At 42.0% G+C, this 17,108-nt stretch overlaps 1 protein-coding gene across 1 annotated transcript in view; it reads right to left on the minus strand.

Moving 5' to 3' along the window:
• Positions 1 to 12,151: 12,151 nt before the first annotated feature.
• ABCC9 (ATP binding cassette subfamily C member 9) overlaps positions 12,152 to 17,108 on the minus strand; it is an 83,797-nt gene continuing 78,840 nt past the window's right edge. The window contains exons 14-18 of the mRNA XM_075855596.1: positions 15,658 to 15,766; positions 14,791 to 14,898; positions 14,512 to 14,584; positions 13,364 to 13,469; positions 12,152 to 12,200 (exon numbers count right to left, since the gene is read on the minus strand). Coding sequence (XP_075711711.1) covers positions 12,152 to 12,200; positions 13,364 to 13,469; positions 14,512 to 14,584; positions 14,791 to 14,898; positions 15,658 to 15,766 — 445 coding nt within the window. The remainder of the gene's footprint in view (positions 12,201 to 13,363; positions 13,470 to 14,511; positions 14,585 to 14,790; positions 14,899 to 15,657; positions 15,767 to 17,108) is intronic.

Raw genomic sequence — 17,108 nt, forward strand, 5'->3', positions numbered from 1 at the left:
AACGCTCCAGTACTATTATATCCTCCAGAGACATTACATCATATATGTGACTGATATCAGCCGCTCCTCTTATATCACTCCAGTACTATTATATCCTCCAGAGACATTAAATCATATGTGTGACTGATATCAGCCGCTCTTCTTATATCACTCCAGTACTATTATATCCTCCAGAGACATTACATCATATGTGTGACTGATATCAGCCGCTCCTCTTATAACACTCCAGTACTATTATATCCTCCAGAGACATTACATCATATGTGACTGATATCAGCCGCTCCTCTTATATCACTCCAGTACTATTATATCCTCCAGAGACATTACATCATATGTGTGACTGATATCAGCCCTCCTCTTATAACAATCCAGCACTATTATATCCTCCAGAGACATTACATCATATGTGACTGATATCAGCCGCTCCTCTTATATCACTCCAGCACTATTATATCCTCCAGACATTACATCATGTGTGTGACTGATATCAGCCGCTCCTCTTATAACACTCCAGCACTATTATATCCTCCAGAGACATTACATCATATGTGTGACTGATATCAGCCGCTCCTCTTATATCACTCCAGTACTATTATATCCTCCAGAGACATTACATCATATGTGTGACTAATATCAGCCGCTCCTCTTATATCACTCCAGCACTATTATATCCTCCAGAGACATTACATCATATGTGAAACTGATATCAGCCGCTCTCTTATAACACTCCAGTACTATTATATCCTCCAGAGACATTACATCATATGTGAAACTGATATCAGCCGCTCCTCTTATAACACTCCAGTACTATTATATCCCCCAGAGACATTACATCATATGTGACTGATATCAGCCGCTCCTCTTATAACACTCCAGTACTATTATATCCTCCAGAGACATTACATCATATATGTGACTGATATCAGCCGCTCCTCTTATATCACTCCAGCACTATTATATCCTCCAGACATTACATCATATGTGACTGATATCAGCCGCTCCTCTTATAACACTCCAGTACTATTATATCCCCCAGAGACATTACATCATATGTGACTGATATCAGCCGCTCCTCTTATATCACTCCAGCGCTATTATATCCTCCAGAGACATTACATCATATGTGTGACTGATATCAGCCGCTCCTCTTATATCACTCCAGTACTATTATATCCTCCAGACATTACATCATATGTGTGACTGATATCAGCCGCTCCTCTTATATCACTCCAGTACTATTATATCCTCCAGACATTACATCATATGTGTGACTGATATCAGCCGCTCCTCTTATATCACTCCAGTACTATTATATCCTCCAGAGACATTACATCATATGTGTGACTGATATCAGCCGCTCCTCTTATAACACTCCAGCACTATTATATCCTCCAGAGAAATTACATCATATGTGTGACTGATATCAGCCGCTCCTCTTATATCACTCCAGCACTATTATATCCTCCAAAGACATTACATCATATGTGTGACTGATATCAGCCGCTCCTCTTATATCACTCCAGTACTATTATATCCACCAGAGACATTACATCATATGTGTGACTGATATCAGCCGCTCCTCTTATATCACTCCAGTACTATTATATCCTCCAGAGACATTACATCATATGTGTGACTGATATCAGCCGCTCCTCTTATAACACTCCAGTACTATTATATCCTCCAGAGACATTACATCATATGTGTGACTGATATCAGCTGCTCCTCTTATATCACTCCAGCACTATTATATCCTCCAGAGACATTACATCATATGTGTGACTGATATCAGCCGCTCCTCTTATATCACTCCAGCACTATTATATCCTCCAGAGACATTACATCATATATGTGACTGATATCAGCCGCTCCTCTTATATCACTCCAGTACTATTATATTCTCCAGAGACATTACATCATATGTGACTGATATCAGCCGCTCCTCTTATATCACTCCAGTACTATTATATCCTCCAGAGACATTACATCATATGTGTGACTGATATCAGCCGCTCCTCTTATATCACTCCAGCACTATTATATCCTCCAGAGACATTACATCATATGTGACTGATATCAGCCGCTCCTCTTATATCACTCCAGCACTATTATATCCTCCAGAGAAATTACATCATATGTGTGACTGATATCAGCCGCTCCTCTTATATCACTCCAGTACTATTATATCCTCCAGAGACATTACATCATATGTGTGACTGATATCAGCCGCTCCTCTTATATCACTCCAGCACTATTATATCCTCCAGAGACATTACATCATATGTGTGACTGATATCAGCCGCTCCTCTTATATCACTCCAGTACTATTATATCCTCCAGACATTACATCATATGTGTGACTGATATCAGCCGCTCCTCTTATATCACTCCAGTACTATTATATCCTCCAGAGACATTAGATCATATGTGTGACTGATATCAGCCGCTCCTCTTATATCACTCCAGCACTATTATATCCTCCAGAGACATTACATCATATGTGACTGATATCAGCCGCTCCTCTTATATCACTCCAGTACTATTATATCCACCAGAGACATTACATCATATATGTGACTGATATCAGCCGCTCCTCTTATATCACTCCAGCACTATTATATCCTCCAGAGACATTACATCATATGTGACTGATATCAGCCGCTCCTCTTATAACACTCCTGTACTATTATATCCTCCAGAGACATTACATCATATGTGTGACTGATATCAGCCGCTCCTCTTATATCACTCCAGTACTATTATATCCTCCAGAGACATTACATCATATGTGACTGATATCAGCCGCTCCTCTTATATCACTCCAGTACTATTATATCCTCCAGAGACATTACATCATATATGTGACTGATATCAGCCGCTCCTCTTATATCACTCCAGCACTATTATATCCTCCAGAGACATTACATCATATGTGACTGATATCAGCCGCTCCTCTTATAACACTCCTGTACTATTATATCCTCCAGAGACATTACATCATATGTGTGACTGATATCAGCCGCTCCTCTTATATCACTCCAGTACTATTATATCCTCCAGAGACATTACATCATATGTGACTGATATCAGCCGCTCCTCTTATAACACTCCAGTACTATTATATCCTCCAGAGACATTACATCATATGTGACTGATATCAGCAGCTCCTCTTATATCACTCCAGTACTATTATATCCTCCAGAGACATTACATCATATGTGACTGATATCAGCCGCTCCTCTTATAACACTCCAGTACTATTATATCCTCCAGAGACATTACATCATATGTGACTGATATCAGCCGCTCCTCTTATAACACTCCAGTACTATTATATCCTCCAGAGACATTACATCATATGTGACTGATATCAGCCGCCCCTCTTATATCACTCCAGTACTATTATATCCTCCAGAGACATTACATCATATATGTGACTGATATCAGCCGCTCCTCTTATAACACTCCAGTACTATTATATCCTCCAGAGACATTACATCATATGTGTGACTGATATCAGCCGCTCCTCTTATATCACTCCAGCACTATTATATCCTCCAGAGACATTACATCATATGTGTGACTGATATCAGCCGCTCCTCTTATATCACTCCAGTACTATTATATCCTCCAGAGACATTACATCATATGTGTGACTGATATCAGCCGCTCCTCTTATATCACTCCAGTACTATTATATCCTCCAGAGACATTACATCATATGTGACTGATATCAGCCGCTCCTCTTATATCACTCCAGTACTATTATATCCTCCAGAGACATTACATCATATGTGTGACTGATATCAGCCGCTCCTCTTATAACACTCCAGCACTATTATATCCTCCAGAGACATTACATCATATGTGACTGATATCAGCCGCTCCTCTTATAACACTCCAGTACTATTATATCCTCCAGAGACATTACATCATATGTGTGACTGATATCAGCCGCTCCTCTTATATCACTCCAGTACTATTATATCCTCCAGAGACATTACATCATATGTGTGACTGATATCAGCCGCTCCTCTTATAACACTCCAGTACTATTATATCCTCCAGAGACATTACATCATATGTGTGACTGATATCAGCCGCTCCTCTTATATCACTCCAGTACTATTATATCCTCCAGAGACATTACATCATATGTGACTGATATCAGCCGCTCCTCTTATATCACTCCAGTACTATTATATCCTCCAGAGACATTACATCATATGTGTGACTGATATCAGCCGCTCCTCTTATATCACTCCAGCACTATTATATCCTCCAGAGACATTACATCATATGTGACTGATATCAGCCGCTCCTCTTATATCACTCCAGCACTATTATATCCTCCAGAGACATTACATCATATGTGACTGACATCAGCCGCTCCTCTTATATCACTCCAGTACTATTATATCCTCCAGAGACATTACATCATATGTGTGACTGATATCAGCCGCTCCTCTTATATCACTCCAGTACTATTATATCCTCCAGAGACATTACATCATATGTGACTGATATCAGCCGCTCCTCTTATATCACTCCAGTACTATTATATCCTCCAGAGACATTACATCATATGTGTGACTGATATCAGCCGCTCCTCTTATAACACTCCAGCACTATTATATCCTCCAGAGACATTACATCATATGTGACTGATATCAGCCACTCCTCTTATAACACTCCAGTACTATTATATCCTCCAGAGACATTACATCATATGTGACTGACATCAGCCGCTCCTCTTATATCACTCCAGTACTATTATATCCTCCAGAGACATTACATCATATGTGTGACTGATATCAGCCGCTCCTCTTATATCACTCCAGTACTATTATATCCTCCAGAGACATTACATCATATGTGACTGATATCAGCCGCTCCTCTTATATCACTCCAGTACTATTATATCCTCCAGAGACATTACATCATATGTGTGACTGATATCAGCCGCTCCTCTTATATCACTCCAGTACTATTATATCCTCCAGAGACATTACATCATATGTGACTGATATCAGCCGCTCCTCTTATATCACTCCAGTACTATTATATCCTCCAGAGACATTACATCATATGTGTGACTGATATCAGCCGCTCCTCTTATAACACTCCAGCACTATTATATCCTCCAGAGACATTACATCATATGTGACTGATATCAGCCGCTCCTCTTATAACACTCCAGTACTATTATATCCTCCAGAGACATTACATCATATGTGACTGATATCAGCCGCTCCTCTTATAACACTCCAGTACTATTATATCCTCCGGACATTACATCATATGTGACTGATATCAGCCGCTCCTCTTATATCACTCCAGTACTATTATATCCTCCAGAGACATTACATCATATGTGACTGATATCAGCCGCTCCTCTTATAACACTCCAGTACTATTATATCCTCCAGAGACATTACATCATATGTGTGACTGATATCAGCCGCTCCTCTTATATCACTCCAGTACTATTATATCCTCCAGAGACATTACATCATATGTGTGACTGATATCAGCCGCTACTCTTATAACACTCCAGCACTATTATATCCCCCAGAGACATTACATCATATGTGTGACTGATATCAGCCTCTCCTCTTATAACACTCCAGCACTATTATATCCTCCAGAGACATTACATCATATATGTGACTGATATCAGCCGCTCCTCTTATATCACTCCAGCACTATTATATCCTCCAGAGACATTACATCGTATATGTGACTGATATCAGCCGCTCCTCTTATATCACTCCAGTACTATTATATCCTCCAGAGACATTACATCATATGTGTGACTGATATCAGCAGCTCCTCTTATATCACTCCAGCACTATTATATCCTCCAGAGACATTACATCATATGTGTGACTGATATCAGCAGCTCCTCTTAGAACACTCCAGCACTATTATATCCCCCAGAGACATTACATCATATGTGACTGATATCAGCCGCTCCTCTTATAACACTCCAGTACTATTATATCCCCCAGAGACATTACATCATATGTGTGACTAGATATCAGCCGCTCCTCTTATATCACTCCAGCACTATTATATCCTCCAGAGACATTACATCATATATGTGACTGATATCAGCCGCTCCTCTTATATCACTCCAGCACTATTATATCCTCCAGAGACATTACATCATATGTGACTGATATCAGCCGCTCCTCTTATATCACTCCAGCACTATTTTATCCTCCAGAGACATTACATCATATGTGACTGATATCAGCCGCTCCTCTTATATCACTCCAGTACTATTATATCCTCCAGAGACATTACATCATATGTGACTGATATCAGCCGCTCCTCTTATAACACTCCAGTACTATTATATCCTCCAGAGACATTACATCATATGTGTGACTGATATCAGCCGCTCCTCTTATATCACTCCTGTACTATTATATCCTCCAGAGACATTACATCATATGTGTGACTGATATCAGCCGCTCCTCTTATATCACTCCAGTACTATTATATCCTCCAGAGACATTACATATATGTGACTGATATCAGCCGCTCCTCTTATATCACTCCAGTACTATTATATCCTCCAGAGACATTACATCATATATGTGACTGATATCAGCCGCTCCTCTTATATCACTCCAGCACTATTATATCCTCCAGAGACATTACATCATATGTGTGACTGATATCAGCCGCTCCTCTTATAACACTCCAGTACTATTATATCCTCCAGAGACATTACATCATATGTGACTGATATCAGTCGCTCCTCTTATATCACTCCAGTATTATTATATCCTCCAGAGACATTACATCATATGTGTGAGTGATATCAGCCGCTCCTCTTATAACACTCCAGCACTATTATATCCTCCAGAGACATTACATCATATATGTGACTGATATCAGCCGCTCCTCTTATATCACTCCAGTACTATTATATCCTCCAGAGACATTACATCATATATGTGACTGATATCAGCCGCTCCTCTTATATCACTCCAGTACTATTATATCCTCCAGAGACATTACATCATATGTGACTGATATCAGCCGCTTCTCTAATATCACTCCAGTACTATTATATCCCCCAGAGACATTACATCATATGTGTGACTGATATCAGCCGCTCCTCTTATATCACTCCAGTACTATTATATCCTCCAGAGACATTACATCATATGTGACTGATATCAGCCGCTCCTCTTATATCACTTCAGCACTATTATATCCTCCAGAGACATTACATCATATGTGACTGATATCAGCCGCTCCTCTTATATCACTCCAGTACTATTATATCCTCCAGAGACATTACATCATATGTGACTGATATCAGCCGCTTCTCTAATATCACTCCAGTACTATTATATCCTCCAGAGACATTACATCATATGTGTGACTGATATCAGCCGCTCCTCTTATATCACTCCAGTACTATTATATCCTCCAGAGACATTACATCATATATGTGACTGATATCAGCGGCTCCTCTTATATCACTCCAGTACTATTATATCCTCCAGAGACATTACATCATATGTGTGACTGATATCAGCCGCTCCTCTTATATCACTCCAGTACTATTATATCCTCCAGAGACATTACATCATATGTGTGACTGATATCAGCCGCTCCTCTTATATCACTCCAGTACTATTATATCCCCCAGAGACATTACATCATATGTGTGACTGATATCAGCCGCTCCTCTTATATCACTCCAGTACTATTATATCCTCCAGAGACATTACATCATATGTGTGACTGATATCAGCCGCTCCTCTTATAACACTCCAGCACTATTATATCCTCCAGAGACATTACATCATATGTGACTGATATCAGCCGCTCCTCTTATAACACTCCAGTACTATTATATCCTCCAGAGACATTACATCATATGTGTGACTGATATCAGCCGCTCCTCTTATATCACTCCAGTACTATTATATCCTCCAGAGACATTACATCATATGTGTGACTGATATCAGCCGCTCCTCTTATAACACTCCAGCACTATTATATCCTCCAGACATTACATCATATGTGACTGATATCAGCCGCTCCTCTTATATCACTCCAGTACTATTATATCCTCCAGAGACATTACATCATATGTGTGACTGATATCAGCTGCTCCTCTTATATCACTCCAGTACTATTATATCCTCCAGAGACATTACATCATATGTGTGACTGATATCAGCCGCTCCTCTTATATCACTCCAGTACTATTATATCCTCCAGAGACATTAAATCATATGTGACTGATATCAGCCGCTCCTCTTATATCACTCCAGCACTATTATATCCTCCAGAGACATTACATCATATGTGACTGATATCAGCCGCTCCTCTTATAACGCTCCAGTACTATTATATCCTCCAGAGACATTACATCATATGTGTGACTGATATCAGCCGCTCCTCTTATATCACTCCAGCACTATTATATCCTCCAGAGACATTACATCATATGTGTGACTGATATCAGCCGCTCCTCTTATAACACTCCAGTACTATTATATCCTCCAGAGACATTACATCATGTGTGACTGATATCAGCCGCTCCTCTTATAACACTCCAGTACTATTATATCCTCCAGAGACATTACATCATATGTGACTGATATCAGCCGCTCCTCTTATATCACTCCAGCACTATTATATCCTCCAGAGACATTACATCATGTGTGACTGTTATCAGCCGCTCCTCTTATATCACTCCAGCACTATTATATCCTCCAGAGACATTACATCATATGTGTGACTGATATCAGCCGCTCCTCTTATAACACTCCAGTACTATTATATCCTCCAGAGACATTACATCATATGTGTGACTGATATCAGCCGCTTCTCTAATATCACTCCAGTACTATTATATCCTCCAGAGACATTACATCATATGTGTGACTGATATCAGCCGCTCCTCTTATATCACTCCAGTACTATTATATCCTCCAGACATTACATCATATGTGACTGATATCAGCCGCTCCTCTTATATCACTCCAGTACTATTATATCCTCCAGAGACATTACATCATATGTGTGACTGATATCAGCCGCTCCTCTTATATCACTCCAGCACTATTATATCCTCCAGAGACATTACATCATATGTGACTGATATCAGCCGCTCCTCTTATATCACTCCAGTACTATTATATCCTCCAGAGACATTACATCATATGTGTGACTGATATCAGCCGCTCCTCTTATATCACTCCAGCACTATTATATCCTCCAGAGACATTACATCATATGTGACTGATATCAGCCGCTCCTCTTATATCACTCCAGTACTATTATATCCTCCAGAGACATTACATCATATGTGTGACTGATATCAGCCGCTCCTCTTATATCACTCCAGTACTATTATATCCTCCAGAGACATTACATCATATGTGACTGATATCAGCCGCTTCTCTAATATCACTCCAGTACTATTATATCCTCCAGAGACATTACATCATATGTGTGACTGATATCAGCCGCTCCTCTTATATCACTCCAGTACTATTATATCCTCCAGAGACATTACATCATATGTGTGACTGATATCAGCCGCTCCTCTTATAACACTCCAGTACTATTATATCCTCCAGAGACATTACATCATATGTGACTGATATCAGCCGCTCCTCTTATAACACTCCAGTACTATTATATCCTCCAGAGACATTACATCATATGTGACTGATATCAGCCGCTCCTCTTATATCACTCCAGTACTATTATATCCCCCAGAGACATTACATCATATGTGTGACTGATATCAGCCGCTCCTCTTATATCACTCCAGTACTATTATATCCTCCAGAGACATTACATCATATGTGTGACTGATATCAGCTGCTCCTCTTATATCACTCCAGTACTATTATATCCTCCAGACATTACATCATATGTGTGACTGATATCAGCCGCTCCTCTTATAACACTCCAGTACTATTATATCCTCCAGAGACATTACATCATATGTGTGACTGATATCAGCCGCTCCTCTTATATCACTCCAGTACTATTATATCCTCCAGAGACATTACATCATGTGTGACTGATATCAGCCGCTCCTCTTATATCACTCCAGCACTATTATATCCTCCAGAGACATTACATCATATATGTGACTGATATCAGCCGCTCCTCTTATATCACTCCAGTACTATTATATCCTCCAGACATTACATCATATGTGACTGATATCAGCCGCTCCTCTTATATCACTCCAGTACTATTATATCCTCCAGAGACATTACATCATATGTGACTGATATCAGCCGCTCCTCTTATATCACTACAGCACTATTATATCCTCCAGAGACATTACATCATCTGTGACTGATATCAGCCGCTCCTCTTATATCACTCCAGCACTATTATATCCTACAGACATTACATCATATGTGTGACTGATATCAGCCGCTCCTCTTATATCACTCCAGCACTATTATATCATCCAGAGACATTACATCATATGTGTGACTGATATCAGCCGCTCCTCTTATATCACTCCAGCACTATTATATCATCCAGAGACATTACATCATATGTGACTGATATCAGCCGCTCCTCTTATATCACTCCAGTACTATTATATCCTCCAGAGAGATATCAGCCGCTCCTCTTATAAACACTCCAGTACTATTATATCCTCCAGAGACATTACATCATATGTGACTGATATCAGCCGCTCCTCTTATATCACTCCAGTACTATTATATCCTCCAGAGACATTACATCATATGTGTGACTGATATCAGCCGCTCCTCTTATAACACTCCAGTACTATTATATCCTCCAGAGACATTACATCATATGTGACTGATATCAGCCACTCCTCTTATATCACTCCAGTACTATTATATCCTCCAGAGACATTACATCATATGTGTGACTGATATCAGCCGCTCCTCTTATATCACTCCAGTACTATTATATCCTCCAGAGACATTACATCATATGTGTGACTGATATCAGCCGCTCCTCTTATATCACTCCAGCACTATTATATCCTCCAGAGACATTACATCATATGTGACTGATATCAGCCGCTCCTCTTATATCACTCCAGTACTATTATATCCTCCAGAGACATTACATCATATGTGACTGATATCAGCCGCTCCTCTTATATCACTCCAGCACTATTATATCCTCCAGAGACATTACATCATCTGTGACTGATATCAGCCGCTCCTCTTATATCACTCCAGTACTATTATATCCTCCAGAGACATTACATCATATGTGTGACTGATATCAGCCGCTCCTCTTATATCACTCCAGCACTATTATATCCTCCAGAGACATTACATCATATGTGACTGATATCAGCCGCTCCTCTTATATCACTCCAGCACTATTATATCCTCCAGAGACATTACATCATCTGTGACTGATATCAGCCGCTCCTCTTATATCACTCCAGTACTATTATATCCTCCAGAGACATTACATCATATGTGTGACTGATATCAGCCGCTCCTCTTATATCACTCCAGCACTATTATATCCTCCAGAGACATTACATCATATGTGACTGATATCAGCCGCTCCTCTTATAACACTCCAGTACTATTATATCCTCCAGAGACATTACATCATATGTGTGACTGATATCAGCCGCTCCTCTTATATCACTCCAGTACTATTATATCCTACAGAGACATTACATCATATGTGTGACTGATATCAGCCGCTCCTCTTATATCACTCCAGTACTATTATATCCTCCAGAGACATTACATCATATGTGTGACTGATATCAGCCGCTCCTCTTATATCACTCCAGTACTATTATATCCTCCAGAGACATTACATCATATATGTGACTGATATCAGCCGCTCCTCTTATATCACTCCAGTACTATTATATCCTCCAGAGACATTACATCATATGTGACTGATATCAGCCGCTCCTCTTATATCACTCCAGTACTATTATATCCTCCAGAGACATTACATCATATGTGTGACTGATATAATATTTAGGCGGCGCCGTGTCCCGGACGGATGGCATCGTAGTCCCCCCCCCCCCCCCCCCCACATACGTGGACTCCGCGCCGTGTTACACGTAATAGCAGCGATTTGCGGTTTCCGGAATGATGTGTGATTGGAGATTATCGCGCTGGACACGTCAGTACCTGAGGAGTTCGTCTGCATCACATTCACCTTCAGGGGGGAGCCTGAAATGTGCAGCAAAGAGTGATTATATATGAGAGTCCTGCAAATAACCCTCCGTCACCTCTGACCGTAATCACCGGTACCACGGCGGCGGAGGAACGCGAGGCGAACAGAAGTCTAGAAAAAACTGATCTGTTATTACACTGGAGGAAAAACAGAGGTCATTATAGTATTCAGGACTGTATCACACAGGATGAGCTTAGATACACCGGCTCAGGAGCACGTGATGGGGAATGTAGAGCTGCTTGGTTTTCTGAGACTGTATCACACATGAGGCTTAGATACAGTATAATAACCCAGAACTAGAGGACACGCGGACACCCGTGAAACAGCCCCAGGAAGTGTCCTCCAAGACTCCGCCCCCTGTGAGCTCTCAGCCAATCAGCACAGTAAGAGGGGTCACATGACTCGTTCCCCTGCAGCCCTGACTCCTTAGAAACAGGAAGTGTCATGGTTCTGAGGGGCGGGGCTAAGTCTTGCCCCTGGAAACCGTATCTAATCAGATATCGCATCACCGTAACCTCCGCGAGCCGGTCCTGGGGACATCCTGGTAATATCCGAAATAACCTCAAACATAAAACGGAACGCGACATACAAGAAAAGCGCTGCCGCCGCCGTCGTGTCTTCCCGTGCGTCTAATAAAAGGGATAAAATGCAGAACGGATTCCGGATACAGAGACGGAAAAGGATCAAAAATACGGAGAAAATAATAAAAGAGGAACATGGAGGAGCGGGAGCGGAATACGAAAGAGCGCCAGAATCACCGCTGCAGAAAAATGTCGACAAATCGACTTACACCGCGGCGCTCAGAGCGTACTGCGTGTCCATTACTGCACTGCGCCATTTTCACGTGGGCGGGACTTGACGTAGCGTCTTCTCGTGAGGTCATTACAAAATATGTTGCGATATGGGCGCCACAACGTGTCGTACAAAGAGAAACATGAGCTGTAGAGCGCGCCGTCCCTCATCGTTACCGCTGGACGCGCGGCGGACACTCGCTCAATGCTGAAGGGATATTACACGGGTGAGCGCAGCGATCCGCCGTATTCATCCTCGCGTCAGGTTATTACCGATCTATTGTGTATAACGCTGTAATATCACCGCCGCCGCCGGACGGTCTGCAAAATAACGTTCCATTACAGTAAACGCTTTTTGCGCCACTTACTCGTTCCAACAAACTCTTCCTTCCAGCGTCTGCATTTCTCCGAGGATGGCGAGCAGCAGCGAGGATTTACCGCATCCGACCTGTCCCACCACCATGGTCAGCTGACCTGCGCCAAAAAACACAGAGATTATTACACAGCGTCTCCATAGCAACAGAGCCCTATGAAGACAGGCTTATCATGTGACAGACATGGGAGGAGCCTATAAAAGAAAAGCTTACAAGTCATGTCAACTCCGCCCCTTCCTGCGCATCTTCAGGAAAATATGACACGTGACCCCTCTCAGCTCTGCTGATTGGTCACCACAGAGGTGTGTCATGTGATTGACTCAAGCCTGCTAATTGGTTTAGGAGACACTTCCGGTTTCTAATGGGTCATGTGACCTCTTAGTTCTGCTGATTGGCTGGAGAGTCTCAGTCTTTCCTATCACAGCTGCAGGGAGCGTGTCATGTGACTCCTCTCAGTCTCTGCTGGTTGGATGAGGGGATTCTTCCAGTTACTATGGAGCCAGAGCTAAAGGGAATTTTCATGTCACTCCTCTGGGCTCTGCTGATTGGTGGAGAGGACACTTCCTATAACATGTGTCCTGCTGGCTGTTAATTGGCTGTTTCTTAGGAGGTTTGGCTGCAGGAAGTGTGTCATGTGACCCTTGTTAGCTCCTCTGATTGGTTATAACAAACAAAGGGGCGAGGCCTACACTGTATGAGCCGCTCCTCTCCACACCCTGGAGGTCGTAGCGCCCCGTACTGAGGAGTTATTAGGACGTCTGGAAAATGGCAGAAATTTTAAGCAAAAATTATAAGAATATTTTTAAGAATGGCGCCGGATGACGTTTTCTTCCCACCTCAGAAGTTTCTGTTGCTGCATTGCATTGTGGAAAATGTAGCGTCTGACTATTATGCAGTCTGGTGTAAACACTACATCTCCCACAATGCACCACCGCATAGCAAACTCTGTATAGGCACTAAAGCAGCAGGGGCTACTTGGAGAATTCAAAGAAATGTGACTGCAGCTCTGAATGTGACTGGAGTATAAAACATGATCTAACACAATCAGGGGGGGGGTGTTTGGTAGGGTGTGAGGTGTCTGCGGGTGTGTGGGGTGTCTCTGCGGGTGTCTCTGTGGGTGTCTGGGGCGGAGGCGCTCTTACCTGTAGGTATTTGAATATCTATATTGGATAACGTTGCTAATCCGGTCCCCCAGGAGAAGTATCCACCATACACCTGTAAGAGAATGGAAGCCGCCGTGACTGTGCTGCAATCTGAAGATCTAACGCCTCCCACTGACAGGCGTAACAGTAGAGGGACAATGTAAAGTGTTATCATTCATGGTATTTGTCCTTGTTCGGTGTATTGAGGGTCTCTGGTACTGGACGCTGCCCCCCAGAACATGCTAATAAGGTGAATCGGAGATATGGGATGCTAGGGACCTTGATTGCGGCTTCCTCGCCGTCTTGCGGGCGTATCTGTCTCCGCGGGGACTCGTACCGGTCCAGCTGGAACCTCAGGGGCTGTTTTCTGTTGATGGCTCTTGAATGCTACAAAAAAGAGAACGAAATGCTGTATACACAAGAGTCACAGACAGCGCCCCCTCTATGTGATGTACTCAGAACGAGCTGTGCATACAGAGTAATACCTGCAGCCTGGCCGGGGTACAGCGAGGGGGTCACTCTGCACCTCTGGAGACCCCATTACGGTACCGCAGGCAGGAAATGTGTATGACCCTCCAGTCATAACCCTGCAATGTCCTCAGTCCATGTTTTCAGTTCTACTGTATTCATGTCCCAATTCCTCACCATTTTCAATATGCCTGCTTGCTGTCAGTAAATGGAAACACTACTTTACATCCAGAGGCTGATAACCCGTCCTAATCGAATACTTCTCACAGCTGGGGGGGTTTGTTACAATTGTATCCATTTTAGACAATCGTCTGTGAGATGAACACATTAGCAACACAAATCTCTATCCTGTCCTGATAGTTTGTTACAATGTATCAGTCTGGAAGTTTCTGATTCATTTAGCTCATAGAGGATTGTCTAGGCTGGATATAATTGTAACCAACCCCCAAGTCTGAGAAGTAACCGGGTCAGGACAGGTTTTCAGCCTCAAGAATGTTTTCATTTATTGACAGCAAGCAGACATCTTAAAAACGGTGAGGAATTGAAGCATAAGGAATAGGTCATGTCTGCGGGGGGTTATTTATTAATTATCAGGGTATTACAAGTCTCCTCATCGGTTACATGGTTTCTCCGGTGAGGTCTATGGAGAGCAGCGTCACCCGTCCCCTCACTACATACAATTCCAGGATGTTTCCTGCAGGCGTCGAACAGGCCGGGAGAATCTTCATTCCTCGCGCTGTCGTCCCGGATCTCATCACTCGTGAAGAACTCGTTTAATTTCTGAACACTGGAGGGAGAGAAGCGAGACGGAATCACAACTCCGACAGGACGCAGAGACATTACATAAATAACTGTGTGATGAATACAGGAGACTTCACCATCATCATCATCATCATCAATATCATCATCAATATCATCATGATCAATGTCATCATCATCAATATCATCATCATCATCAATATCATCATCCTCATCATCATCAATATCATCATCATCAATATCATCATCATCATCATCATCATCAATATCATCATCCTCATCATCATCAATATCATCATCCTCATTATCAATATCATCATCCTCCTCAATATCATCATCATCAATATCATCATCATCAATATCATCATCCTCCTCAATATCATCATCATCAATATCATCATCATCAATATCATCATCATCAATATCATCATCCTCCTCAATATCATCATCATCAATATCATCATCCTCCTCAATATCATCATCATCAATATCATCATCCTCCTCAATATCATCATCATCAATATCATCATCATCAATATCATCATCATCAATATCATCATCCTCCTCAATATCATCATCATCAATATTATCATCTTCATCATCATCATCATCAGTAAAATCATCATCATTATCATCCTCATCAATATCATCATCATCATTATTATCACCATCATCAATATCATCATCATCATCATCAGATGCCGGAGTTTCTCCAGACTTCCTCAGGAGGAGCCATGTGAGGCCGGCGCACAATCGCTGTATCTGAGTACACGGTGACGGATACGGCGGTTTTAGAGAATGGTTTAGAAGATCCACACGGACAATAAAATGTGTGATCTAAATAGGTTGAACATCGTGAGTTGATCCCATAATAGATCTATATAGCGGTCTAATTCATTTTTCTGATACAGAGCTCCGAATCCCCTGCATAAACAGAGTAAGTGCGTCCGCGTGCTGCGCAGAGAAATCACGCACAGAACAAGGAGCCATTGATTTCGGCGGGGCGGTTCACACATGCAGGAGTTTGCACGCAGCGAGAGTCCATGGCGTGAAAGTCACTGCATGTCCTATACTGGTGCGTTATCACAAACCAACGCGCTCACTGAAGTCAATGGGTGCGTGAAAACCCTGCACCGCACAAGGACGCACATGCGTGTGTGATCCGGGATTTGCCCATCAATTCAATTGAAAAGAATAAAAAAAGATGTGCTTTGCGAGTGCGTAAATAACGTATGCCATAAGTTGAGCACACTGATGCGTAACGGACCAGAATCAGGCGCGTTTTCACCTGCGTGAATCTGATACGCTCGTGTGAATGTAGCCTTACATGATAACATTCTCACTACCTGCAGTCACCACTAGGGGGAGCT

This window comes from Rhinoderma darwinii, chromosome 3, assembly GCF_050947455.1.
Source record: "Rhinoderma darwinii isolate aRhiDar2 chromosome 3, aRhiDar2.hap1, whole genome shotgun sequence".
Taxonomy (NCBI): Eukaryota; Metazoa; Chordata; class Amphibia; order Anura; family Rhinodermatidae; genus Rhinoderma; species Rhinoderma darwinii.